At 36.7% G+C, this 27,295-nt stretch overlaps 1 protein-coding gene across 4 annotated transcripts in view; it reads left to right on the plus strand.

Annotated features, from left to right (window-relative positions):
- The window catches only part of ARID4B (AT-rich interaction domain 4B), an 88,025-nt gene that overhangs the window by 38,773 nt on the left and 21,957 nt on the right, over positions 1 to 27,295 (plus strand). For 3 of the 4 annotated variants that reach the window (XM_063151613.1, XM_063151616.1, XM_063151614.1), the window contains exons 6-16: positions 821 to 900; positions 3,186 to 3,277; positions 5,722 to 5,860; positions 9,554 to 9,633; positions 11,243 to 11,316; positions 12,142 to 12,287; positions 16,616 to 16,688; positions 17,735 to 17,829; positions 18,934 to 19,031; positions 19,239 to 19,506; positions 20,496 to 20,668. In XM_063151613.1, the coding sequence (XP_063007683.1) occupies positions 821 to 900; positions 3,186 to 3,277; positions 5,722 to 5,860; positions 9,554 to 9,633; positions 11,243 to 11,316; positions 12,142 to 12,287; positions 16,616 to 16,688; positions 17,735 to 17,829; positions 18,934 to 19,031; positions 19,239 to 19,506; positions 20,496 to 20,668 (1,318 nt within the window). The remainder of the gene's footprint in view (positions 1 to 820; positions 901 to 3,185; positions 3,278 to 5,721; positions 5,861 to 9,553; positions 9,634 to 11,242; positions 11,317 to 12,141; positions 12,288 to 16,615; positions 16,689 to 17,734; positions 17,830 to 18,933; positions 19,032 to 19,238; positions 19,507 to 20,495; positions 20,669 to 27,295) is intronic. The other variant, XM_063151615.1, reaches the window with a different exon arrangement.

Below are 27,295 nucleotides of genomic sequence, written 5' to 3' on the forward strand. Positions count from 1 at the left end.
GAGGGGAGAAGAGATAAAGTCTTGTCTCACTGAACAGTGCAAGCAAAACCTGAGAGTTAAATCTGTCATCAGGTTTCCATCTTCTAAGTACCTGCAGAAGACTTGACAAAAGCTTACTTTTTATATGACCAGTTCATCAGGTTCTGAAGACCCCACCTTAAATGTGTGCAGTGCATTTCAGGATTTTAAAGGATGTAGCTGAATGAACTGTATTACGAGCTTGTTTCCAGTTGACCTAGTGATAGCAGAGATAGCAAAAAGTCTAGAAACTGGGAGCTGCACAGTTCTGTCAGTAGAGCTGGGTTTGATGATTGTCAGCACTTTGACTGTTGTCATCTTCTTAGGGTGGTATTGCTGCTGTTCTGTAGCTTAGTTGCATGAAGTCAGTACAGAAAGGCATTGAACTTCCATACAATGTTAAATTGCAGCTTTTTCTATAAATATCCAATTATGTTTCTCCATGGTAAGCAGAGCTTCCACTTGAATATCACAGGAGTTGTGTAATTAAATTCTTTAAAAATAGTTAATGTTAGAAAGGTTTTGAATTCTGGTGTGTTGAATTTCATTTCATGACACCATGAATTGTCTGCTCAACTACTGATTACTCAAGGTATGCAAGTGTAAAGTAGCTATGGTGAGAGAGAAGCTTATGTATTTGGTCAGTCTGTGAAATGCTTTATTGGGCCTGCAGCATTATCTGGACATAGGTTTGTTCCAAGGGTTGACTACAGGAATATATTCTGACATGTAAATGCATTGCTTATTACTGTCATGAGTTTAAAAGAAATGTTTTCTTTCCTCATTTCTTGTCTGATGGCAGTATTTGATGATGGTGATGAGAAGACCCTGAGACGCTCTTCCCTGTGTTTAAAAGGAGAAAGACATTTTGCTGAGAGTGAGGTAACTGAAGAGTTTTTATATTGCAGCTTTTTATATAGAAAATTTTAAAAGTGATACTTTTATTACCTCAGTTTTTAGTATGTTGTGTATCCATGCTACTAAAAGTGGGGATTATGCAAAGTGTGGTCCACTGGGGTCTGACTTACTCTTTTTTAAAAAGAAGAAATACAGTTAGATTCCACCAAACTATGTAAGTTAAGAAACAAAATCAGCATTTTGTCTTTTTCATTTTTATATTATTGATAATTTGTAGATTGTAGATCACACAAACACCATGCAACTACTTTGCATTGTATAAAAAATTACCTGTATTAGTGATGAAAAAAATCACAGTATACTTATGCCATGAAAAGTAATATAATTTATAACACAAAAAACTAATGTAGATGTTTCTGCATAGTAAAGTTCTGCTGCATTTTTGATGGTCAAACCCAATTTGTAACACTTAATGAAACATAAAAGCTTTTCTTTCAAATGGCCAATAATAATAAGTTGCTGTTACTTGTTTATTTGACAGCAGCTACCAGAATTTTGAAGCTGGCTGATGTCTTAGAGGTGATTTACACATTAAAGTATGCAAACATTTGTAGTACATTCCAAATAATTGGAATTTCAGAGTGAGAGTTCTTCCTTCATATTATGTAAGACAATCTGGACGCATGGGCAGATTTATGTAAACGTGTTTGTTTACTGGACAGCTGCTGAAGATGTTTTTTTTTGTTCTACATAAGTGTGCTGTTACTGCAGTCAGCTGAGTTTGTTGTTTGCATACTGCATTCTTGTGAAGATTCAGGTATCTCCTAGAATCCTAAATCAGGATTAAACATATGTTAAAAGGTGGGAGCCTAATTAGATGCCTAAATCTAGATTCCTATGGAAATACTATAGTTTAAAGATTGTGATATTCCTTCAACTAATTCTTTGTTATTAATGATCAGCACAATTGAAGATAAGATTTCTTCTGTTCCGTAAATAATATTTTAGTATGGTTTCAGGAGTATTACCTTAGAGTGCATGGGTTGAAAATTTTGTGACCTGTTTGGCTGAATGAGAGTAGTTCAGATTGTTTTGTCACATTCAAAGTAACCTTACATTCAGATGACTGGTACTTCTTATTTTTATCATCTTTTTTTTCATCTAAGCTTTTGATGTTTTGCCAGAAGTCACTGATTTGCAATTCACTGTCACCAGCTCTGAATGAAACATGTTGTACATTTCTAATAATTATCTTGTGATTGCACAGCTACACAGCAGGGAAAATTACATCTCAAACTTCTTTTGTAATTAGGCCAGTGCCCCACAGTTGTCTTGTTCTGATACTGCTTCCCAAGTGTGTGGTGTAGAATCTTTTAGGATGTCCACCACACTCAGAAGTAGTCATGCATTTATTTTTAGATTCTAAAAAGCCAGTTTTATTGTCCCTCAGTCAATTCTGTTTGAGACAGAATACTTCCAAGGTGCTTGTTGGTGTTACACATTGTAAAACTCATACATGACAAAGAAGTTGAAGTCAGAGGACTAAATTTAATTTGGAAGGCTTTCTGCCTTCTTTCAAAGAACAATAATAAGTGGCTGTACAAAAAATTATTGTGTACCAGCTGCCTTCAAATCAGGAAGGGTTATCATTTAAACAGGTAACAGCAGGCTTAAGGAGAGAAGATACTGCATGTCCATGAATTCCATTTGTTGAAGGATTCTTCCTGAAGAGGGAAAGTTCTTTCTTTCCCTCTCTTTTTGAGGCTGATAAAGCATCAGTAAGCACCCTCCCAATTATCAATATAACAGCCTCTTTAAAATTGTTTTGGAATCTCTCTTACATATCAAAGTATGAATTACTAACAAAAAATTAAAGTAAGTTGTCATGTTTGCTGCTTTGAGCAGCAGCAAGCATTTTTTAGTAAATGATTCAGTATTTAGTCTAATTATAGGATAGGCAGAAAATTAATCTGGTAGAGATGGAAAATGCCAGGTGAGCAGAATACCTGATACTTATTTCTCTGTGTTTTGATCATCCAAAGGCAGGAATTCTGGGAAGAATTGTTTGTGTGTGTTTGACAAAAGTTAATTATTCAAAGGTGCAGAGAAAGTGTTGAAAAAAACCTGCAAAACAAAACATATTCCTTTTAGAAAATCTAAATGTGACATATACGATGTACTTCTGTATTTCTTTCGTAATGAGAAAGTCTCTGTTGACAAAAATTGCTTCAGTGAAGCAGGTGGTTTGGAGAATAACTTATGCCAGCTTTTTCTTATATATATGCATATGTGTTTTTTCATTCTGACAGACATTAGATCAGCTTCCACTCACCAATCCTGAACACTTTGGGACTCCTGTTATAGGAAAGAAAACAAACAGGGGAAGGAGATCCAATCATATGTAAGTTAAATATTTTGATATCTGTGCTGTGTGTAATCAATTCTGAAGCTTTCAGTATGTGTCGAGTTTTATTATTTGTATGTTCAGGCTTCTTTTATATAAAAGCAGGAGGCTGGATGAAAAATGTTGTTTAGCACTCAGTTTGAAACTCAGGTTCTTGTCTGTTGTTGCATACAAGCATTCCAAGTCTTCATGTAATCAGTATTTTAAGTAGCACCAGGTATAGGCAACAGCTTTTTCTTGTTAAAAAAAAGAAAAAAAAGGTGGCATCCCAAATGGAAATGTGACAGTGAATTGTATTGACAAACATCTCTGTAGTATTGTAAATATGTTGGACTCAAGCAAAATATTTACAATGCAGTCCTTGTCCAGCTGATAGGAAGTCTTTGTGGAAGGTCCCAGAATTCTCCTGTAGACCTTTGGTTTCTCAGTCTCTGAAGGGCTTTTAGAAATAGATGAACAGTATTACTGAATGGGTCAGGTTGGAAGGGACCACAGTGGGGCATCTGGTCCAACCTCCCTACTCAGGCAGGGCCATCCTAGAGCACCTGGCACAGGATTGAGTCCAGATGGTTCTTGAGCATCTCCAGTGAAGGAGATTCCACAACCTCTCAGGACAATCTGTTCCAGTGTGTAGTCACCTGCACAATCAAGAAGTTCTTCCTCATATCCAGGTGGAACTTCCTGTGCATCAGTTTTTTTCTCACTGCTTCTAGTATAGTTTGCAACAAAGCTTACTGATTAAAAAACAAAGTTCAAGAATTTTTAGGTGCCGAAATTCTTGGTAGCTGTGGTCTTGATAAAGCAGTTTTACATAGTCCAGTGCTTATTCTTTATTGTTTGTGAGTGGGTTGTGAGGTTTTTGTGTGTGTGTGGGTTTATGTGGGTTTTTTTTTGCTTTTTTGCTTAAAGCTTTTAGGTGTAGTGGCTTTCATGCTTGGGTTTTTGCACTTTCTAGTAGCTTGAAATAAATGTTGCCCTGTAAATGTAGAGGAGCTATATGTTTACTCAGAAAATTGTTGAGTTATTAATTTGTGAGGTAGTGAAGGAAAAAGCTGAAAAAGCTGGTATTACCCAGAGAATGTCATTGTAGCATCCTTGATGTCTCTGACCGTACAGGATATTGTACAGGATATTGTACAGGATATTATTATGTCAGAAGCATCACACTTATCTTTATCTTGTTGTTAAAACTGAGTTAACTGAGTTTAAAGACACTTATACCAGTATCTGTGCAATTTGAGTTAGGAAAAAGTCTCTCCAAAATAGTTCTGGCTTTCTCTTTTAGTCTTTGAGGTTTTTTTCTTCCTACAAGAGATTCTTGAGCCCCAGAAAGCAGCCTGAAAGGATTTAATACATTTTAAAAGAAGCCATTACTTTAAAAAAAAGACATTTTGAGGGAAAAAATAAAACAATGCTAAACCAAAACAATTATCATAACTGGAAATAACATAAATTCAAGATGGGGAAAAAGAAATTCTCCTTAAACTGTACATCTGTTACCTTCTGTTACACCAATGGTAACTGAGTTTTTTGTTAGTACTGAATTTTGTACTCAAAAGCAGTTATGTGACAAATGCAAGATAGCTTTTGAAGTGATGGTGGTGGTGCTCATTGAAGATGCTGTATATTTTCTGAGGATTAACCTTTGAAGTGACTATTAAAAAAGGATATATAGAGAGTATAGAGAGCATCAAGAGAGAGTTTTCTATTTTTTTTTTTTTTGGTTGCAAGTAATTTTAGTTGGACTAGTTTATGTATTTAGACTTCTCATATGGTTAAAACCAGGTGCAACTTTGTACTTGAACAGTCAAAACAATGAGCCAGAACCCTTTTAAATGGAAATGCATTTGCATCTTGGCCCATCTACTTACATTCCAACACTTCATTCAATGTGAAGTTGAAAGTCATAGAAATGGTTCACTGCACATCTTTAAAGAACTGTTTAAGGATAAACAGACTTTCACTTTGCTGTTTATCTTTGTATCTGATGTTTCTTCTTCAGAGATTTGTCCTCTCCCAAAATAGCTTTCCATTCTGTGTGGTTGTTAAAGTAAAAGCATAGAGAGATTAAGAGGGAAAACCAAAACAGTTTAGCTTAACATTGGTCCAAAACTACAACAGTATTTTTGGACAGTGTTTTTGTAGGGTAGAATGGTTTCACTTTGAATACCCTGACAGTGCATTTGTCTTCCTCCTTGTGGGTGCATGGTGGTGTTTTGTTTGGGTTTTACATGTATGACTAGTAAATGTGCATTTCTGAGTTTGTAATGTTTGAATTGTTACTATACTATATTATAAATATTCATTTTTGTGCCAAAACACCTAACAGACAATTCAAGTCGCTGTTATTTGTGTCTCTTTGATAATATGCTTTGGATCTCCTGTAATTACAATAAGCAAGTCTTGAATAGTTGAGTTTTAAGTCTCTTTCTGTTGTTTAGTCCTGAAGAAGAATCTTCATCCTCTTCCAGCGATGAAGATGAAGATGATAGGAAACAAAGTGATGAGTTACTAGGAAAAGTTGTGTGTGTGGACTGCTTCAGTGTGGACAAAAAGAAAGCTCTGTGGTTTCCAGCTTTGGTAAGAGTTTCATCTTTATTATAATTTTGTACAGCTTCTATCTTTTTCTAGGCACTGAGAGAGGTGTGTGGGGTTTCTTCATTTTGGTGGGTTTTGTTCGAATTTTAGAATGTATTTTTTCATGTTGGACTGTACAATAACAGTCAAAGGAAATATATCTAGATATGTTTGTTTAAAAAAAGGGATTGCTAACATGGCCTTAGTTTTTCCAAACCGCCAGAGCTTGTTGACCTAATTCTAGCTCGGCAGTGTGTTCAGTGATCACTATTGGACTAGAATTTCAGGGCTTTTTTCCTAGGCTATTGTATATCAATTTTCCAAATAACTGAGTTTTATCAAGGAAGGAAATATAAAGTACAGAGAGAGGGGAAGTTTAGTGATTACATAGACATGATTTTTCAACATTCAGTAAAACACGCTGGATAATAAAATCAAATGTGTTTTTCTTGGTCATTAGAGTAGGTAGTGAAATATTGACGATAAATTTACTTTAAAATTACATTGTAGTACCAGTATTTTTCTCTTTCTTTATTCTGGCTTAAAGACACTTTTTAACAAATCAACTTCTAAAAAAATACCACAGCTAGTCTAGTGATTGCATGTAGGCTCACTGATTGATTTGAAAATGAATATATTTCTATATGTGGCACCTTCTAGAACCATGCTTTTAAATTTTTATTTTATTTTTAATATTTGAATAATTCCTCCCTGGCAATGAAAGCTTAACATTTATCTAATTTCAGGGAGACTTGTGCTCTGCTTTTGAAACCATGCTGCACAGTAGCATTTAACTCCTCTTAGTATGTGCAGTAGCTCTCAATTGCAGCTTTCTGCTTGTCACCTGCTGTGTCTTGTAATGCAGTCCAGCAGCTTTCCAGTAGGAATTCTTTTGGTGAAGTTTGTGGAAGAGAAAGAGGCACTGAAGTATTTTTTGCAAGGGAGAGGGCAGAATGTACAGCAAGGATGTACCATGTTTGCAGGAGATAGGTTTAAGAGAAGTTTTTGGTGATAAACAAGAAAAATTGAGATATTTCTTTGCTGAAAGCTGTCATCAGGAGGATGCAGTATTACCTGCCTCACGGTTCACTCAGAGAAGTGTGCAGTGAAAGTGGCTTGAGCAGTTTTATGTCACACTGCTGGGTTTGCCTTTCTGCCGTGCCAGGTACCGGTTTCCATGGCCTGCGCTCTGGGAGGGGTTGGGCTTGCCTGTGGCTCCTGTGGTGCTGCTCATGGCAGCTGTGGGTCAGACACTAAAGAGGAGCTGAATTGTTGCTTCTGCTCCAAAGATATACTAAAGATACACCATTGTTTCTTTGTATTTCTTTTGAAGATTGGAATAGCTGCTTCTTCATGGAAAGCTTCCTGCAACAAATGAAAAGTAGTAGGGGGATAAAGTTTGAGGGTGAAGCTTGTTAACTCTGAAATAGCTTATCCTAGATTAACTCTTACTTTTGTAATCAGGTTTATAGCTCTGCAAACAAACATCATAGTGCATTTAACCAGAAAAGCTGTGCCAAAGGGTAGATTTATACCTCAAATAGCTGCCTTTTTTCATTTGGCTTGGTTTTTTGTGTTATAATACCCTTTCCAATAGCTATGCCTCTTGATTTTTTTACCTTGTAAGCAGGTTACCTCTACTGTATCAACAAAGTAATCTTATCTTATTACTGATAAATTTTGCATTAACTTTGTATTACGGTAATTTCATGAATAATGTAATGAAAATTCAGGTTTAATGTGCGGAAGAATGTGTATCTCAGCATTATTTCTTATTAATGATATGATGTACAGATACTTTGTGTATAAGCACAGAAGACATTGTGCAAGTTTATTAGGTGAAAACAAGTTCAGGGATTAATCTAAACCTTTACAGCAGGTAACAATTAAGATTAGCAGTGGAAACCAAGTACTTTGCAGATCACTCCTATAACCAAATAGATTATCACTTACAAATTTAGAAGTGTAGAAATCTGAATTTGGTTAAAATTACTCTAAGGACTCAATGATTGACTGCATTGTTTTAATTCTGCATACATGTCTGGGTTGGTGGGGTTTTTGTTCACTTGTTTTTGTAAGTTCTGTGGGGAAGGGGGGAGTACAGTGACTAACTAGAATTGTAAAAGGGTCTGACAGTTGCTCCTTATGTCAAAGAGTGTGATTCAGTCTTATTCAAAGCCTCATAGCATTGTTTAGTTTTAATGTGTACTTAAAGGCTTTTGAAAGGTGCAGTGAGGAAATCTGCCTGCAGCATTTTCAGAAAATTGAGTTTACACAGGATCATCTCTTTCATCCTCTGACTCCAGTGGAGTTTGTTTTGCAAGGAAATTGAGAACTTGATTCAGGCAAAATTGTGGTGATGTGGCTTGATGTAAAGGCACTAGATGGGGTTATGGTGTAAGGTGTTTTCCAACCTCTGAATGGATTGCTGATGACTAAAATCTTGATGCTTCTAGAAAAGCAGTTGCTAAAGCCTGAAGAGCCTTTCTCCATCTTTAAGGAGCTAGGAGTTTGCACTTGTCAGTTTTAAGTAGAGGATGATAATCATTGTCTTTTACCCTGATATTGCAAGCTGTATCTCAAGCATAATTTCAGTTAGAAAGTTGTCATTTCCTAAAGTATTTTTTTTGTAGAATGCATTGAATTTTGGAACTTGGTCTGTTGAATTTTATTTGTCTTGAGGACCATATTTAGCCTGTGCTTTGTGATATGTAAGTCTATTTCCAAGTCACTTGGAACTTTTGACTTTAGCTCCTAAAATGCTGTGTAGGTGGTGACCTATGTAAGGTGGGGGGAAAAACTCAACTTTTGCCATTTAGTATCTTTGTATTTGGTGGAAAATTAGGACTGAAAGGCAAAAGTTGGGATAAGAGAGAAGAGGTATTTACCTGGGATAGCTTAGGGCTACAGTCATTTGCTGCTGCTTGAGATTTTGTAGCAGCCAGAATTTTCCTGACTTTCAGGGAGCAATGCTCATGATGAGATATCAAATGAGTGATGGAGAGGGGTTGCTTTTGTGTGTCACTTTCTGGCAATTGAATATATACGTTTATTTATATAATTTTTTATTAAATTCTTGATGCTTTTTTATTAGTGACTTGTATCCTGATTTAGCAAAACTGAAATAGCTTTTAAAATTGCAACAAATAATATGTTGTCTCAATGCTAGACTTGATTAGTCTACTTCTTGAGTTAAAGAACCTATCATAATACTTGCACTTGAGGTGCTCTTCTCTCCCATGCAGATTACTTGTAAGTCTTCTCTTATAAAATTGCATTTCATAAATCCTGTTAGCTTTTGGTTTTGACACTGTGTGTGATCACCTCTTTGCCATTTCCAGAAGTTTTCAGAAGAAGTCTCTAAGTCAGGTGGCAGCACTTGGAGAAATTTCTGTCCTTTTAGGATGAGGAGGAGAATAAGCTGTAGAGGCATGACAGATTGACATTTTGTCAGAATGCTGTTCTTATGTTTCTGGCAGCAGCCATCAGTTTCCCTCTAGGAGCCAGCATGACCTCATGCATTCAGTAATTCCAGGAGGTCATTGCTCCTGTGTTTTGGGGGATCTCACTTGCTCTCATCTCAGGGTTACCAATGAGAAATGAGCACAAAAGCTTTTAGAGAAGCACTGCTATTTACTGTTACTCTCTTGTTTTAGCTTTTCCTCTCTAAACTTTGCAATTGTAATATCTTTGCAGGTGGTTTGTCCAGATTGTAGTGATGATATTGCAGTGAAAAAAGACAATATTCTTGTTCGCTCATTCAAGGATGGCAAATTGTGAGTAGGAATGTTGAGTTTGATAATTGAGCAAAATTTGTACCTCAAGTGAAATGTAATATGAGATGTGTTGGTTAAAGTATTAATAACATCAGTAAGCTCAGTGAGTTCCTGCCAAGATTTTTCTAATGTTTAAAAAACTGTTAACAGCCTACATGGTGATGAAATTAGTCTTGAACTTTGTCATTATTACTAATGGGATACATAAATCTATCTGTCTTAGTTTTACTTCCATTGTTAAAATTGTGGGAAACCCAGCAGTATTACATGACTTCAAGAATGGCCTGAAACTCTTTCCTGCTGAGGTTGGAGTAGAGCAGAGCTTTTCAGGGATGTGGCTGTAAGCTTATCCAGCTCCAGGAGGGTCAGTGGGGATGTGTGCATGCCTGCACGTACACCACGTGCACACACAGAAATCCTCTTTCCTGTTGGAAGGTACTAAGGCATATGTTTATCTCAGTCTAGGCTACAATTGCATCTTATCATGCTCCTTGCAAAGAGCTCTAATGCTACTCAAAGTAGGAAAAAGGATAGAGAAACATAGGAAACCAGACTGGTATTTGCAACAAAATAAAGTTCTTTGTGTTCTTAAACTCACAACAGTAGAATTCTTTTTCTAGGTTTTAGTTTTTATTTCAAAAATTGCAGCTATTTATTGTGCTTGGTTCAGTTCAACACAATGTTTTGCAAGAAGGATATTTAAATATTTTAACAGTTTTGTTGTGGTTTAATTACTTACTAAGTCTAGGGTATTGCTTTACCATTTGATAGTTTTTCAGGCGTCAGTGCACATCACCCAAGGAACACACACAAGTGTCACCCTGGTTTTTTAAGATTTTCTAAGCCTTCTGATCTTGACATTTTTGTAGTGAACTTTCTCACACACTTTCTGTAAATAACTCATTGTTTTGCATTCCTTTATGGAGGAGGAGAGAGTTGATGGACTGTTGGTTTGACCAGTGTCATTGGAGAGGTGTCACTGTCACCTTCCAATCCACTGTCACTTTTGTAAAACTATAAATATTGGAGTCAGAGAATAAAACTTCCCTTTTTTCTTTTACCTTGAGAACGGTGGTGTGCTTGTGTTCTCTCGTGTCCTATAGCGACACACAAGATGTGTGCACACAAGCACTTACCCATCCCCCTGTCCTCCAGAGCTGCAATTCAGATTTGCTTCCCTGGTTGTAGACAAAGTAGAAATCAGAAAGTGCTTTGTTCTTTCAATTTGAAAGTCTTTAATTTTATATTGACAATTTACACTAATACTCGTTTAAGCAAGATAGGATTCTAAATTAATGTTAAATTAATGTGAGGGTTTAAAGTATTACATATATGGGAGATTCCAGAAACTACCTGTTTGTGGAAGTAGTATATTTTCTTTAACACGCAATGAATGCATATAGTTTAATCAATTTAATTAAAAGTTTTGGGTTTAATCCAGTCACTAACACTGTACCAGAGTAACACTACAGAATTGTCAAGATATACTTTGTATGCTTCTTATGTGTGTTTAGTAAGTGTATTATTATGTTAATGGGAGCTTTGTATTGTATAGTTAGTTTACCTTTAAAATATATTAAATGTTTTTAACACTTTCTAAATTCTCCAGTGTTTCTGTGCCAAGAAAAGATGTCCGGGAAATCAGTGAAACTTCACCAAAGCCTGACGCTTTGTTAAAGCAAGGTAAAAATAACTTCCTGTGAGAAACACTTGTGTGTATTTGCTTAGTTACGTGAATTGCTCTAAATCTATGGCAGATTGATTCATGTCTTAAAGATCCCTAAATACAGGATCTTTTGTTATAGAATAATGTATTGAAGGAGAATGTTTATGGAAAGTTAGAGGAACTTTTTTCAAACAAATAAAACCTTACTAAATAAAACCCCCTGAAACAACACCCCGCTTGCTCTGCACTGGCTTTAAGTGTAGACATGCCAAACATGCACACATTGGCTCTATACAGTGTATTTTTCCTTTTGCTTTAGAACTTCATAGAATTATTCTCACAGTAGTGCCCCTAATAGTTGTAAGTTGCTTTTATGAGCTTTGAAAATCTGGCATTGTGGGTGCATTTGAAAGTTTAAGCTTGTGTGATGAAACTCTTAGAGTTAGCTTGTGATTATTTCTTCCTTCTTACCCTCCTTTTTTGATACATATAGACTGCAGTGTAAACCTCTTGAATAGGGGTTTCCTCAGTTAAATTTTCATATATGCCCTGTGCAGAAGGTCCTTGTTTGTGTCTGTAGACACTAACAAGGTAAAAATACTGGTAATATCTCTGAGTGCCTTGATGTACAGAGAACACTAGGCCAGTTTGACTGGATAAGACAAATAAGGATGGACAACATGGAGTGGTTGTTGAGGATCTTTGAATGTGGAGAGGAATTGTTAGTTAGCAGTCTTTCCTTCTCCTCTTGCCTGTCACCCCTCATTACTGTTTTTTTAATTGAAATATTTGTGCAAACTTGATACTTCCTGCAGTGCTAACAAAGGCTGGTTCTTTTACAGCTTTTGACCAAGCACTTGAATTCCGTAAAACCAGAACTGTTCCTAGTAACTGGAAAACAGAATTGAAAGAAGACAGCTCCAGCAGTGAAGCTGAAGAAGAGGAAGAAGATGAAAAAGAAAAAGAGGATAACAGCAGTGAGGAAGAGGCAAGTGAAGTTAGCAAAGGGCATAGTTACACAGCTGATAAAAATTAGCAGGGACATACATATTTAAGCAGGCCTTTTTAACATTAGGGGACATAGAACATGTTAACATAGGCAGCACTGTTAACATAGGCATTATTGAGTAACTGGCTCTTTTCCTGATCTGCTGAGGAACTGCTCCACTCCATGCTATCTCTCTGGCTACCCTGTGTAATGAAGCAGAACTTTCAATCAAGGCATTAGCCCCCATGCACTCCACTTCCACCTTTCTTCTCTTTTTTTTCCTGCAATATGGAGTCACCACCTCATGCTTGGTTTTCTGTTCATCTGTTCTTTAACCCCAGCCTTCTGTCCAGAAAAAAAAAAATCAAGACCAGGAAAGAATTTCATTTCACAGCTGGCTGAGAGGCTGAAAGAGAGGCTTTTGAACCTTTTACTTCTCTGTACCTTCCTGTGGTACTCTAAATCTGTATCTGCCATAATCACTTTTTTCTCTCACTAGGGTTTGAGAGCTGTTCTCTTAATTTTCAAGCAAGTACCAGTAGTGCAGCAGACTTAATTTCCTATTAGTAGGGGAATTGTGAAGAAGAAACTGAACTGGTTTGGGTCTTAAATGGTTGTTAGGGTCCTTCCCTCAGTCCATCCTCTGTGGATACTGTGGCTCTGGCATACCAGAAAATAGTATATCATCTTCTAGTCATTCATTTCTTTAAAATATGTTGGGAGACTGCAAAAGTGTGAAGTTATGACTTTGCCACCTCTCCATGCTTATAATTTCTTTTTGCCTCCTCTTTAAGCACTCAGAAGATTATCCAGCTCTGATCAAAAGTTTACAAGGGGCAGTCAGTGCTCTGCTTAGTATTTTGAGAAGCAAGGAATAGTTCCTTGGGCTCAATACAATTTCTGAACTTTGTCAGCATGTCCAGCTATGAACATGATGCATGTAGATAGGTTTGTATCTATGCAGAATAACACATCATCTTTATGTAGTGATCATTCCTGCACTACTTTTAGGTGAAAAATACAGAGCCTTTAGCTACAGCATTTGTAAACACTTGACCTTCTACTCTTTCAACACCTTCTCCTGAGCTCCTCTTAGTTGCATGTTTGTTTGTTTGAGCTAATCTTTCCATGTGCTAGACATATAGCTTTCATCTCAGACAAATATTTTAGAATCTACTGTATCACTCACCTCTTGTGATAATATCTTTTCCAGTAAACAGTGATTTCAGCCATTTGTTGAACTAGGAAGTTTCTAAAACAGGCAAATTATTTGTTTTGTTTTTTTTTTTTTACTTCTCTTTTTTCTTCTTAGCTCTCCTTGGTGGTCAGTGGCATGTGTGTCTCCTCTCCACCCATATTTGAGCAGTTTCTGCAACTTCTTCTCTTGTTTTTGTTATTTTGTGCCTGTATCCTCCTGGTTGTCAAGCAGCATCTCTTCCCAAACAGGACCTGTGGGCCTGCTCTTGGGACTTTACCACCTGCAGGTTGTTTTACTGCTTCCCAGGACATGATGGCTTCCCCCAGGCCATCCTTGTGGTCCTACTACCTGTAAACCAGAACAAAACAGAAAACCCAAGCTCTTAAGGATGTCACCACGGACTTCAAAAATAGATATGTCTGTGCCATATACATGTTCACTCCATTCTGTATATACATACATAGATGCTCTTCTATATCTCATATCTATCTATATAGATGCTTCCATCCTATATAGATAGGAGTTGACATGCAAATCCTCTGTACTTATCTTCTGAGAAAAGTAGTTGCCTTGTTGGGTTTTTTCCCCCCTAATGGAAGAGACTGGAAGATGGCCTTCCTTTGCTTTCCAAAATCTGACGGTAGGTAAAAGAGATGTCAAAGACCTCTCTCCCAGTGCTGTACTACAGTACTGTGTGTGTTGCAAAAAACTTGTTGTTTTCCTGGATTTTATTATCCTGTGTAGAAGCCACTTTGTTTTGACTTGTAGCATAGACAGATACATTAGGGACTGCAGAGTGACCAGCTAGCACTCTGGTTGTGTAACTTGAAAATAAGCAAATAGGACAGTGTGATATGCCTGCTTCAGAGCATTATCTAGGAAACCTTTTTGTCTGAGTGGATTGAGAGATTATTAACAGATACTATTTGTAAAGTATAATGCATACTGACTCTGTAGAGATTCTGAGAAAGTGTAAATGCTTTTCAGAGGCATGCAGGGTCCTAGGCTTTCCATGTTAGCACACTTCTGTAGAAAGTTACTTTGTTCTCTACTGGAAAAATAATTAAGGAGTGTTCCTTGACTTGCCATTCTGGCACCTCTGTGAATTATGACATTAGAGATGTAGGATAGAGAAGGATACCTTCAGGCATTGGATTGTATAGTAGGAAAGGAGTGTTTTATTCAGCCTCTTCATCGCCTTTACCTTATTTCCCCGTATTTAAATAGAAAACATTCCTTTCTCAAAATATTGTTGGGTTTCCTGAAGGTTTTGTTCAGTGACGCCTGTCACCCCTCCCCTAAATGTTCTGTGAGACTAATGTGTTATGGCAAGTTTTTTCTTACTGATGAGGAACATGAGAAACCCAAGTAGCTGCTCATGATCTGTTTTCCATGATCCAGCAAATGCTTGTAAAAGTCTGTTCCAAGTACCTGCTGTGGGAGTTGGAAAAAAAAAAAAAAATAATTAAAAGAATTACGCAGTTTTGGAGTTTTATTCCACAAGTAATTTGTTTTCCATGGCCTGTGGAATATGAATGTTCTTAACTAGGCTTTTATCTGAACTACATGCAGAGCTGCAGCACCACCTTGTACCTGTCAGAGAAGAATTGGGCTAGATGTGCCAAACTGTAGTGCCCCTGCCCTGTGAAAAGGCTCTCTAGTATATTGGTTGCAGTTCTCTACCCAGCCCATCAAAGCTGCCTGCTCTGAGCTCTGCTGGTACAGTGGATGTCAAATGCCCGTCATGTAACGCCCCTTGCAGAGACTTTCCTCTTGCATTGCCTTTGCAAGATTGGAGTGTTTTCATTGCATTTCTGTTGGTAATTATACCTGAAGGGTAGCTGTTGCAGCATATTGTGAATGCTGGTTCTTAATTTTTTGCCTGTTTGCTCTGATGTCATCCACGTGCGTTTAATGGGTAAGATGAAGTGCAGAATAAGAAAAAACCCTACTCCTTGATAACAGTTACAGCCTTTCCTGACCTTATTTTCAGCTGTACATCTCTATATTAAATAGATTCAGTAGATGTTGGAGGGCTTGAGGTTTGTTTTTTTTTGTGTGTGTTTGTTTTTCCCAGTTCTGTTTAGTAATGATACTCTGTTGCAGTTGTTTTTTTCAACTGTCTTAGTGTGACCTTAAAGACAGTATGTTTTTTCCCCTTGCTTCAGGGTAGGTGAAGCTTTAATATTTAGCGCAAGGGAGACTGTTGAAGAATGGAAATTCTAAACGTGGAATGCAAATACACCAAAGAAAAATAATTTGCTTTAGATTACTGAATAACTAGTTATTTTTGGAAACTTCACGGGTAGTATTAAACATTAATCAACTCATATTTGGTGTATTGTTTTACAGTAGCTCAGTCATCAGAATTTGAAATATTAATATCTTATTGCTACTAGTTGTGACAAGCCCCATTTCCAAAGAAATTATGAGGTGTTAGAAAGTAAGCCATAGTGCTTTTTTATGAAACTGCACTGTTTATTAATCTAAGTAAATCTAATACAAAGGTTTATTAGTGCAATGAACTGAACTTCCAAAATATCCATTGTTATTTCAGTTCTGGGATTGATCCTGCTCAGCACGCGCCCAGCTGGTGCCCCATGGCAGTTCGCATGCAGTGCCATTGGCTGCGGTTTGCCAGTGCAGTGGATTAGAACTCCTAAGAAAGTGCAAGCACCATTTGCTCTTTGACTTCACCTCTGAAAGTGACGTAGTCTGTCCAGGAACCAAGGAGTCACTTAACTGCAGTAGAAATAGAGCTGACATTTCTGATAGAATCTCTTGATCATTACTAGCGCTGTCTCCCAGACTTTCTGCATAAATGGACGAAATTGAGAACACCTCTTGATCTATGGTGTCACTTACGATACTTCAGTGATCAGTCAGAAATCCAGTCTCGATGTATGTTTACAATCAATGTTTTATGTATTTTGAAACACTGTAGTTTATAAAACTTGGTTTCATGTGGCATAGCGCTGAGAGCATGTATCTCTCTGTGCCATATCCTGTTGCTGACTACAGTAAAACAAACTTAAACATTTAAACCTAAGTTATCACTGCCTTATGTTTCTTAATGAAGGAGTGTAACTCAGAATGGTGACAGTTTTCTTTCATGCATTGCTTTAAACAGGAGGAAATAGAGCCGTTTCCTGAAGAACGCGAGAACTTTCTTCAGCAATTGTACAAGTTCATGGAAGACAGAGGTAGGCATTTTAACGAGCAGTACTTTAAAAAATCGAGCCTGTAAACTAGTAGTGCTTTGCAGTACAGTTTTGGAAACAGGGAAACTGTACTTATGCCTTCTGTCTTCCCTTCTATTTGGAAGATGAGTCTGTCACTTGACTCATCTCCTAAAATGCAGTCCCAGATTTCTACTTTCAGAAATAAATGGATATATATAAATATCTATCCTATTATGTTTTGCATATATTGTACTGTGTTTGCTATAGTGTACTTATAGTGTGTATAATCAAACATTCAATACTTTCAATCATAATAATTTATATTCTCAGTTTAATAAATTTAAAATACTGACACATACATCTTTTAGGTCATGGAAAAATACATTTCCTTTGTGCTAATTTTCTTTTGTGAATCCTGCTAACTTGAGTGCATGAACATTATCCATAGACTGAGATGTTTTTGAAAGCCAGTATCAGTCATTATGTTAAATCTTTACCAGGTTTTTATATATTGCAAGAAAAGGCAGGAGTGAGGGTATCTGTATTTAAATTACTATTATAACTGGTTAAATTAGCATCTTCTTACTGCCATATGAGTTAAACTGTTCACAAGAGATGACAATGTGGTAGCTACTACTAGTACAGTAGCATAGGGAGTTTCAGCTCTTGAAGCATTATGGGTTTGCTCCTGTTGAGAGTTGGTTTGGGTTTTTTTAAATCAGTGAAAGGACTATTGCAGTTTCAAATGTAATTGTTTCAGTGGATGAAATAAAAATATGTACAATATAGTTACCAAGAAAGTTTGCATAATTTCTGCATGTTCAGTAATGTATGGAAGAATGTATATATATGCATTAAATAACATTATATATATGCATTAAATAACAGAACCCATTTTCCCTCTAGTTCAGTAAGACTGTAGAGTTTAAGTTTAATGAAAAGAAAGTGCCAGATGCAGGAGATGGAGTTTAAAATATTGTATTTAATAATAGTGCATAGGATGTGAATTTCATGTTATTCTGAAAAAAATATTTCAAAACACCCTAACAACTGTTTTTGTTACCCAGGGACTCCCATTAACAAACGACCTGTATTAGGATATAGAAATTTGAATCTCTTCAAATTATTCAGACTTGTACACAAGCTTGGAGGATTTGATAACGTGAGTATTAGTATGATGAGTACTCCACAGCCATAAAACCTGAGGATGCTGTTTATTATTGTGAAATAAATTATTACTCTGTGAAGTACTGATAAATAGCACAGGACCATTAGATGTATAAGTTTTCTACTATGACTGCATAAGACACCTTGTAGCTCTAAAAGCCATGTTTTAACATGAACCAGAACTAGTTAGAAGCTAAACAAATTACACATCTACTCAACATGTTTAATTATTGCTGCAAAAAAAATCAGCCAGCACATGTGTTTTTGTAATACTTCAAGAAACATTTGTCTGATAAAGTTGTTACCTCCATGTGAAAGGAGTCACTGCTCAGTAAAATCTCAAAGACAACCAATTTAGTGGCCTGATGTGAGGCCCTTCATTTTTATTTATTTTGGGCAGTGTAAAGAAGAATTTGAGACTGGTCTTGGGAGGAGTAATTGAAATACATTGATTTCATGGCCAAGCAGATTCTGTTTGTGCTTTGTACTGCTTCCCATGAATGTAGCCTGCCAGCTGAGGAGGTCTGTTTGTGCAGTGATGCCTTTCTGACAGGCAGGACAGGATGTGGTACTGGGTGTTGCAGTACATCTGCTTTACCTTCACAGATGGTTAGAAATGGGCACGTCACGGGTCTTTGTCACCAAAGGGCATGCTAAGGACATAATGACAGACTGGTTGGCACTGTGGCTGGTGCAGTACTACCAGGGCTGAGTACTGCTAATGCTTTGACTTCTTTTTTTCTTTCAAATTTAATTAAAATTCTAGCTCTGATGCTTAAGAATTACTTTAAATATTAAATAAAAAGAAAAGATGATGTACTGATTTTTCTGATAGCTATATTTTCTTTCCTCTGTTTTATTGCCACCTGGAGAGGAAAACTTGCTGTGGCTTGTTGCATTGCAGAAATGCTAAATTGCTTAAAGTGATTACATTAGACAGAAGTTTGCATTACAGTGAAATACTGTCTGTGTGATAAATAGTAATTTTATAGATCAGAGTAAATTACTTACATTTATTTTCTGAAGCTGTAAACTTTATCAATTTAGTTTTTTTGTCAGTGAATTAATTCAAAAACAATGACTTCATTGTCTTTAACAGATTGAAAGTGGAGCAGTGTGGAAGCAAGTTTATCAAGATCTTGGAATCCCTGTATTAAATTCAGCTGCAGGATATAATGTTAAATGTGCATACAGAAAGTAAGTGATAAAGCCATGTAGTTTATGCTAAAACTACAGTGAACTGAAGTGATGCTGTGTTAGGGGTAATATACATAAAATCCATAACTCTTTGTTTATAATGCAGTTTTAAGGCTTTAAACCTCCTGCCCATGTTTAGCTTCTCTAGGTTGGATTTTCCTTCTTTCGTCAAACTTGCTTATCACAAACAATTTTTTCTTTTTTTAGATATCTTTATGGTTTTGAAGAATATTGTACATCAGCTAACATTGAATTTCAAATGGCATTGCCAGAAAAAGTGACAAACAAGCCTTGTAAAGACTGTGAAAAAGAAAAAGAATTGAAGCTGCGTGAAGATCCAGAGCAGGATGCAAAAGAGATAAAAGTGGACAAGGACGAGCGCAAGCAGGAAGAAGTAGCAGTAGTACAACCAGAAGAAAAAAAGTCAGCTGAGAATGATAATGAAAGTAAAGAAAATGATAAGCCCTCTGTTCTGGTAATATATTTTAAAGTTCATCTTGTATCTTGTTTATAAAGTGTTGATGTGTTAATAACCATGAATTAATATAAAGATGGAAGTTTCTATGATGGATTTAAAATAAGACAAAAGCTCACTGTAAACCTAATTCAGAACAAGACCTTTGAGCTGTATTTACCCTAGGTGCCTGTTTTTGGGGGTCATGATGTCAAAATGTCCGACTTGTTAGAAAACAGGTCCAACATTTCATTTATTTGAAGGCTTCCTGGGTGAAATGGAGACTAATTAGTATCCAGCTTTATCTTTATCTGGGTAATGCATGCTCACAGCTAACTATATTGCTGGTATTTTCATCATCCATTTAACTATGTAAATACTCATAATAATACTCATAAATACTGCTGTTACTTTGGTGTTCCAATGAAACCAGTGAAGCTCTACAAAGACCTGGGCCATATTATGTACACATGGTCTAATATAGTTTAGTGGTTCAGAGAACCAAATGTTTATAGCTTTTCACAATCCGCTGTTGACTCAGTGGCTTTAGCAGAGGAAGTTCAGGGCCATAAACTGATGTGCTGCACTGTACAGGCCTTGGAGTTTGCTGTGGAAGCAGTGTGGCTCCTCAAGTCAGTGTGCAACACAGCTGTAATGTGGGCTGGTATTCTCTGGGAGGAATCTCACACAGACCAGTACTAGTATTTCTGCATCCCAAATGGAAACATGCTTTGTGAAGTGTTTGTCTTTGGGATTGCTTTGCAGTCCAGGTCTAAGAGCTGCATGCCAATATCATTGTGATAAAACAAGCTAGGACCCTGGCTGCAGCTTTAAACTGTTAGGATTAGCTTAAGACTTTCAAAAGGAAAAGCAGCAGAGATGCTGTAATTTTAGGACAAGCCCCACACCGTAGCATTGTCTTGCTCTTATGACTTCGGTGTGTTTTGTCTGCCTTTTCTTAAATCCTTTGTTTTCACCTTGTGAGTTGACTAAAGGTTTTGTTGTCCTAGGGAAACAAAAAAAATTTGCCAGATTCTGTGTTTACTCAGCCTGATCAAGAGAAGGACTTAAATGTAATCAAAACTGAAGATGAAATCAAATTGGAGGATAAAGAAGAGGAGAAGATCAAAGAAATGGAAAATTCTACAGTAAATGCAGATGCTGAAGAAAAAGAAAAATCAGGGTAAGTTACGCTGTTTCTAATCAAATGAGACATAGGCATTTTTTTAATTTTAGTCTTGTAATTTGAACTTCAAATCAGACATGCCTTTGTTAATTAGACTTGTATCTTCCAGAGACCAATGTGTTCATAACTTTGTTGTGGTTAGGCCATTGAAGTTCATTGATCTGTTTTTAAAGGAAAAGGCACCCTAAGCTTTATAGGTTCCAGGCCTAAATGTAAGCTGAGTGAGAGCAGAATATACAAAGCATAGGTCACTATCTGATTTAATACAAAAATATTGCAGTCATTGTCAGGAGTATTTTCATACTTGATTTTGGTACAAGTATAAGGCAAACTTGTGGTTTGCCACAAGCTTTTGCTTTTGGACAGGGGTGTGTAATGTGGGAAAAGATGGAAGTACCTTGCATTGCTCAGTTAACAGCCTTGCTGTTGAATAGGCCTGGTACTGGCAGGAGTCTCTTGTGCAGACCTTCAGACAGGTGTTTTGAAAGTAGGAGATGGAAAAAATAGGGATGCTCAGGGCCATCTAATCAGTGAGTCTGTGTGAATCATTTATCATTTGGTTCATGGAATGGGCAGGTTTTCCTGTTTCAGTGCAGGAAAATCTCACAAGTGTTTTTCAGCAGCCACACAAAAAAATTACAACCAGAACATAGTCCTCATTAATCCCCAGTGTGTTAACAATTCGTATTCTTACAATTAAAACTCTCATACAGTATGATTTCTGGTATTAAGAACACAACAATTCCCCTTAGAGGTCACATAGATCGTTTTTAATACAGTATTTGTCTTCAGTAAAACCCAGTAATAGATGCTTAAGGGAGAAGCTGTTACAAGAGGGAAAGCAGATAATGAAACTTCCTTATACTTTCACAGCAATCTGTTTATCAGGGATGTGTTGGGTTTTGTTGGGTTTTTTGTAGTTAATACCATCTGTTGCCTGACCAGTAATTCCTTTGTTCTTTCCAGCAATTTTGTTGATTAGTAGATCAGCTGTCTTGTCTTGATCTTCTGTGTAAATATTATTAGCTCTTAATGCTTCTTCTGGCCCATTAAAAATTGTGGCCAGAATGTCATGGTTTAGTATATTTATTTCTGATTTATTGGTAGTAGTTATTTTATTTTAGATTTTGACTTTTTTAGTGGATTCTGGAATGATCCTTTTGTAAAAGCTTTTTATCCTCCTGAATATTTTCAGTGAGATTTCATTGACAATTTCTGTAACTCAGAAATGCAGAATACAGAAAAACCAAGTTTACCTGAATTCAGTTGAAGAGCCTTTTCTTTATGTATGTGATTTTGTTTGTGTCCTATGTAAGCTTTTCTTTTTTAAAATACTAATTGCTGGACTTTGTTGCATTTGCTATTTTTAATGTGAACTAGATGAGTTGTACTTTAACAGGTTTGCAAGATTTTCAGAATTATTAAAGACTGATTTTGCAATGCTGCTTTCAAAATATGGAGCTAAATAGATGGAAAACTTTGCAATGCTCAGAGAATAGCAGTTTTTAAAGTTCTCTAAATTCTGTATTTGTATGTGTGTATGTTTGTGATGTTACTTTATGTTTATTTATATACCTGAAAAGTATGGTGGTTTCATGCTTACCATGCTGCAGCAGTAAATGGTACATGAAAAGTTAAAAGCTGCATATGCTTTTCAGTAATCCTTTATTTTAATTTTTTTAAGTTGGGGTGTTTTTAACCCCAGTTCATGTCAATTTGCATAATTTATTGCATAAAAAATGTTATTAGTCTTCCTGGTTTTTTATTTATGAAAACAACAAAAATCTGTAGAGAATTTCCTTTCAAGTTTTCCCAATTCACCTGATAGCAATTGGGGGAATTCTTTTCCCTCTGCTCCTCCTTACTCATCAGAGTGGAAAAGTCTTCCAACTAGTATTTTTGCTATTATGACTCATGGAAGATTGTAATGAGTTGCTTAGAATGGAAAGAATAACTCTAAAAAGAGGTGTAGGTGGTGATGTGGTCATTGCTGGGAGGTATGCTGTGTTTGAAGGGATAATTTAAATTACAATAGTTGAACACTTATAGCAGGTAATTGTAAGTATTTATAAGCAGTGTTACTGTAGTAGCACTGTTAGCATGATTACTTTTCCCTTCTACCCTCTCAGATAGATAGGGAGTACAAAATGCACTTGTATCAGCTTTAAAGAGTTTTTAAAAATGTCACTGTCATCCTAAGTGCTAATATAAAGGCTTAAAGGAAATTTATGGGGCATCGTATTAAATGTTGTACTTCCCTATACCCAACTTCATGGATTAGACGTGGAAGAACTTATACAAAGTGGAAATACTGTGGTTGGAGTTCTTTGTTGAACTGAAATGCAAAATGAAAGCAGGCATTTTTAGGTAGAAAACTAATCACACACACCAATACCTGAAATGTAATCAAAATAGATCAGTGTGAAATTCAGACTGAACTTTTGTTATTTGGTGTATTTAAAATGCCTTCCTATAATTTTTTTTTTAAGTTATGGACCATTTGTCCTTCACAGTCCTAACAAAATAGCTAAACAAATTAAATCTAATGTTATATTAGGCAAACTTTTAGAGTTTTCTCTTTGTGTTTATATCTGTAGGACTTTGGACATGTTCATGTAGCTTGTCTATAGACACAAGGAACCATGAGGATAGAAAAACTTCTGGGTTTCTTCTTGCTGACTTTCTTATGGGAGGACTGGATGTAATTCCCAGCTTCCAAATCAGGAAATACTGCTGGAAGCCAGGCTTGTTTATTTTCTCCAAGTTTTGTTTCTCAGTGCAATCCCATGCATCTCAAACTTGAGATTGCTACCACTTGAATTGTATGATTCCACCTACACAGACTTTAACAATATGATGAAGAGGAAGAAAGGCTGAACTTTCTCTTCCTGTCTTCCCCAGAGTGCCAGTTTCTTGCCTGCTTGTGTATCTGTGAGCACTGAGAGTAGAGATTCAAAGGGCACTTTGCCCTTTATTCTGTACACGCTTCTCTTGTTCGCTTTTTTTCTATGTTTTCTTTTTTCCTGTGACTAGTGGAAGGTACCTGTGCTCAATATAGGTTGTACAACTTGTGATCATTAAAACAAGTTTTAAAAAAAGCCAGTAATGTGTCTGTCCCAGAGGGTCCTTTACAAAACTGATTTTGTAAATCATCCTTTCCCATAACATGCAAAAAATAGTTATACTTGACCAATGAATAAAGAAGAAATTTCAAAATCCTTCTTCTTCAGAAGTTCCTACAAACTTGATGTTGTGGAAATTAAATGTAGCATTGCATGGTTGGTGTGCTGTTTCCTTTGTAGCATCCAATAATATCAACTGTTTTAACTTGTTGAACACTTGAGTCAAAGTCAGCAAATGGGGAACAGAACTGTTTTTCTACACAATGAACAGTGTAAACAATTGAATATGTTCCAAGGAGATGGAGGTCAGGAACCTAGTGGAGATTTTAGAAGGTATGGGTTTTTTAGTACAGGCTAATAAAATGACAGGTAAATCTTTAAAAATTTCATAGTAGGTGCAGTTTGGAAATGAAAGTGTAGGTTAATTGCTATACAACCAATATTAGTAAGATTTTTTTTTCCCCAGATAGTTAATTCTATGTTGGTTTTGGAGTTTTTATTGAGAATTTTTTTTTGTTGGTTTTGTGTTTTATTTTGGTTTTAACACTTTGCTCTGAGGCACCTGGCACAGACCACTGTCAAGAACTTAATACTGAAATGAAAGTTTAAATGCTGAGAATCTCGGTAATTTTTGCTTCTCAACAAAAATTGGCAGCAGACTTATATATGAGTAATCTTCGGATTTTTGAGGTGCCTGGGCAAAATTCTTTTAGGAATCCCAATTCCAGTACATAGACATAGCAAGAGCTTTTGTTCTTGTATTTTTCTTGTGGCTGAGGTTCTGCCTTAACACCAGGAAGGGCTGCCATCTCTGGATCTTGCCTTGTTCTTGCTCATCAGACTCATTTTCACAAGCCCTTCTTTGGCCTTAGAAGCTTCTTGAATTTATTTGTTTCTTGCTTTTGAAAATGGTTTAATTTTTTTTAGTTTCTCCAAGGAATGCACGAACAAATGTCCTTAAGGAATTTAAGAAACCTAAACACTTCTGGTTATCTGATACTGATGGTTTAGGACTTTATGGTGTGGTTTTCTGGTAGCTGGTACCATCATGTTTTCACAATATCATAAGGTGAAAATGCTAAACATTTAGTCTTTGGTTTAATTCTGTTTAAGACTATCAGCCATTCATTCATGTGCAAGGGGAAAATCTTAATCTTAAAGCTGTTAACATGCATCTTTCATGCAGTAGTAACATTTTCCCTCCTGTAAGCCGTAGGAGGGGACTAGGAATAAAAAAACAGTAGTTGGAAACTAAGTCAAGATGGGCATGGTTTCATGTGAAGGATTTTACTGAGGGGTATTGCCCCTGTAGAGTAAGAGATCTACTTGCTGTGCCTGTGCTGCTACTGAAACTTTCTGTACAAGAGTTAAATTTTCTGATAACACCAGTTAGGGATTTTCTGAAAGCAGTTTACAGTGGGCTTATATAATCGTCAGAAGCTTCATTTCATGTATGGGAGAAAGACATTGTTAGAGACGATGTTTTTTTCAGGTCCTTATCTCTTGAAATGACACATCATTGTGGTAGTGGATCTGAAATGGTAGCAAGAAGGTTAGAATCTTTTGGAGTGTAGAATATTTGATATAAAAGGCATATCTCTTAGCTTCTGAAGAGTTGAGAACTATATATTGAGATAGCTTTCTCCAGTTTAATTCGAATTTATGTGGAATTGATTAGCTTGGGAGAATGGAGAACAATGTGCCATGTTCGGTGCTTGTGTAGTGTAAACGTATGCTCAGAATTTTAAACTGTTGGTGTGTATGCTAAAGGAAAATGCCTGTAAGAACCATACTTAGTAGTTTTATTTATAGGAATATATTTCAGTGCTCTTATTTGTGATGTGTGTTCTTTTATGTGTTTCAACTGGCTTTGTATGAGGAAAGAAGTTCATTGCATAGTCATGTTTTCAGAAACAGTCTAATTGATTGTTTTTTCTTAATATAGAATCCAGACTGATACATATATACATGTAATGACTGCTTTTGATAAAGCAATAAGCTGCAGATGACACAATATTGAAGTGTAGAGTGGCAGTGTAAGTGTACTAGCTGTTTGTATTGAATGGAAGGGAGACATCTGATTTGGGAAAAGTGGTTCTGCCATCATATTTTACACAGCAAATGGTCACTGTGTAGGTTAATAACCATGGTGGCTGTCACCAAGGCTTACATGTGTGGGAGAGTCTTTAAACACTCATCAGATACTGGATGCTTCCAAGGCGAATGTGAACCAGTGCTGTAAAACCAGGAGGGGCTGTACTCTTCAGTCAGACTTTGGAACCACTTTTTATCCTTTTGAGGAATGTTTCAGCACGTGGCTGAGTGATGAGAAGTGATCACGTGAGGTCCTGTCACCTGTCTGGCAGCAGAGGAGCACACTGATCACAGCCAACGTGCTGCATGATTGAAGTGGACTGTACTACACTCAGGTGTGACTCAGATCAAGGCAGTGCCTTCCCCTTGCCTTGGGACAAGGGACCCCAACTGCATTTATTCCAGCTTTCTGTGTGCAGACAGAAGTCCCTGGGACTTTTATTTTCAGATTTTCTTTGTTACTTCAGGGGTGCTGTGGTTCAAACCAACTGGCAGTCATGTAGCGTGCAACCACTGACTCTGTCCTCCCACCCTGGTGTATCCAAAACAGAGCACTGTGCTACCAAGGAGAGAAAATCTCTATCCCAGCCAAAACCAGACCGAGAGGGTAGACAAATACTGGTAATTTTTGGAGATGTGTTATTTTGTGGAATTAAAGATGCGATTCCATTATCATGGCATGAGTGAAGGTCTCAGTGACCTCTCTGCCTTAAAACTTAAGGTCACTTGGTGACCTGAAGTCACCATCACATCTGTGACTGGCAATTTGAAAAGAGACTGAACATCTTTCAGCTCTGTAGTATGAAAAGTAGAGGTTAAATTATGCTCTAGGAGGAGAAAAGGGAAAAAATAAGCAGGAAACAAAAATAGAAGCTAATTCCTAATCTTGAAGTATCAATTATACTAGAGTTTATTTCTGCTGGTGATTCAATTAACTGTAATGACTTAATTAGGCCAATAATTGAAATAATCTTGCTTCCTCAAATTTTAGAATAACCCCTGAAAAAATAATCTTGCATGTGCCACCTCACCTGCTGTGTGTACCAGTTTGGTGCATGAGGGGAAGTGTACTGGAGTAGGGTTAGGTTTGCTGCAAAACAGGAATTCTAGGAGGCAGATGTAATGTTCCAAATCACACTGTTTCATAGGTTTCACCTGGGCTTTGTAACAGCTCATGTTTAGTGCCAGAGAGTGTGGGCTGAAGGAGATTTGCATGATGCTGCATTTTCTTGAGTGGTGTGAGAGCAGCAGTGTTTCATTTGTTAACCACGTCCGGTTGTTAATGCACTTAATCATGGGCTTGTTGGTGTTAAATCTTTATATTGACTGAGAGTGACCTACTGTGTGTGGTTTTAGCCTTTTGAGGATGTTGCCTTGTCCTTTGAAACTAATGATAAGCAATATTTGT

The sequence above is a fragment of the Melospiza melodia genome, chromosome 3 (assembly GCF_035770615.1).
Source record: "Melospiza melodia melodia isolate bMelMel2 chromosome 3, bMelMel2.pri, whole genome shotgun sequence".
Taxonomy (NCBI): domain Eukaryota; kingdom Metazoa; phylum Chordata; class Aves; order Passeriformes; family Passerellidae; genus Melospiza; species Melospiza melodia.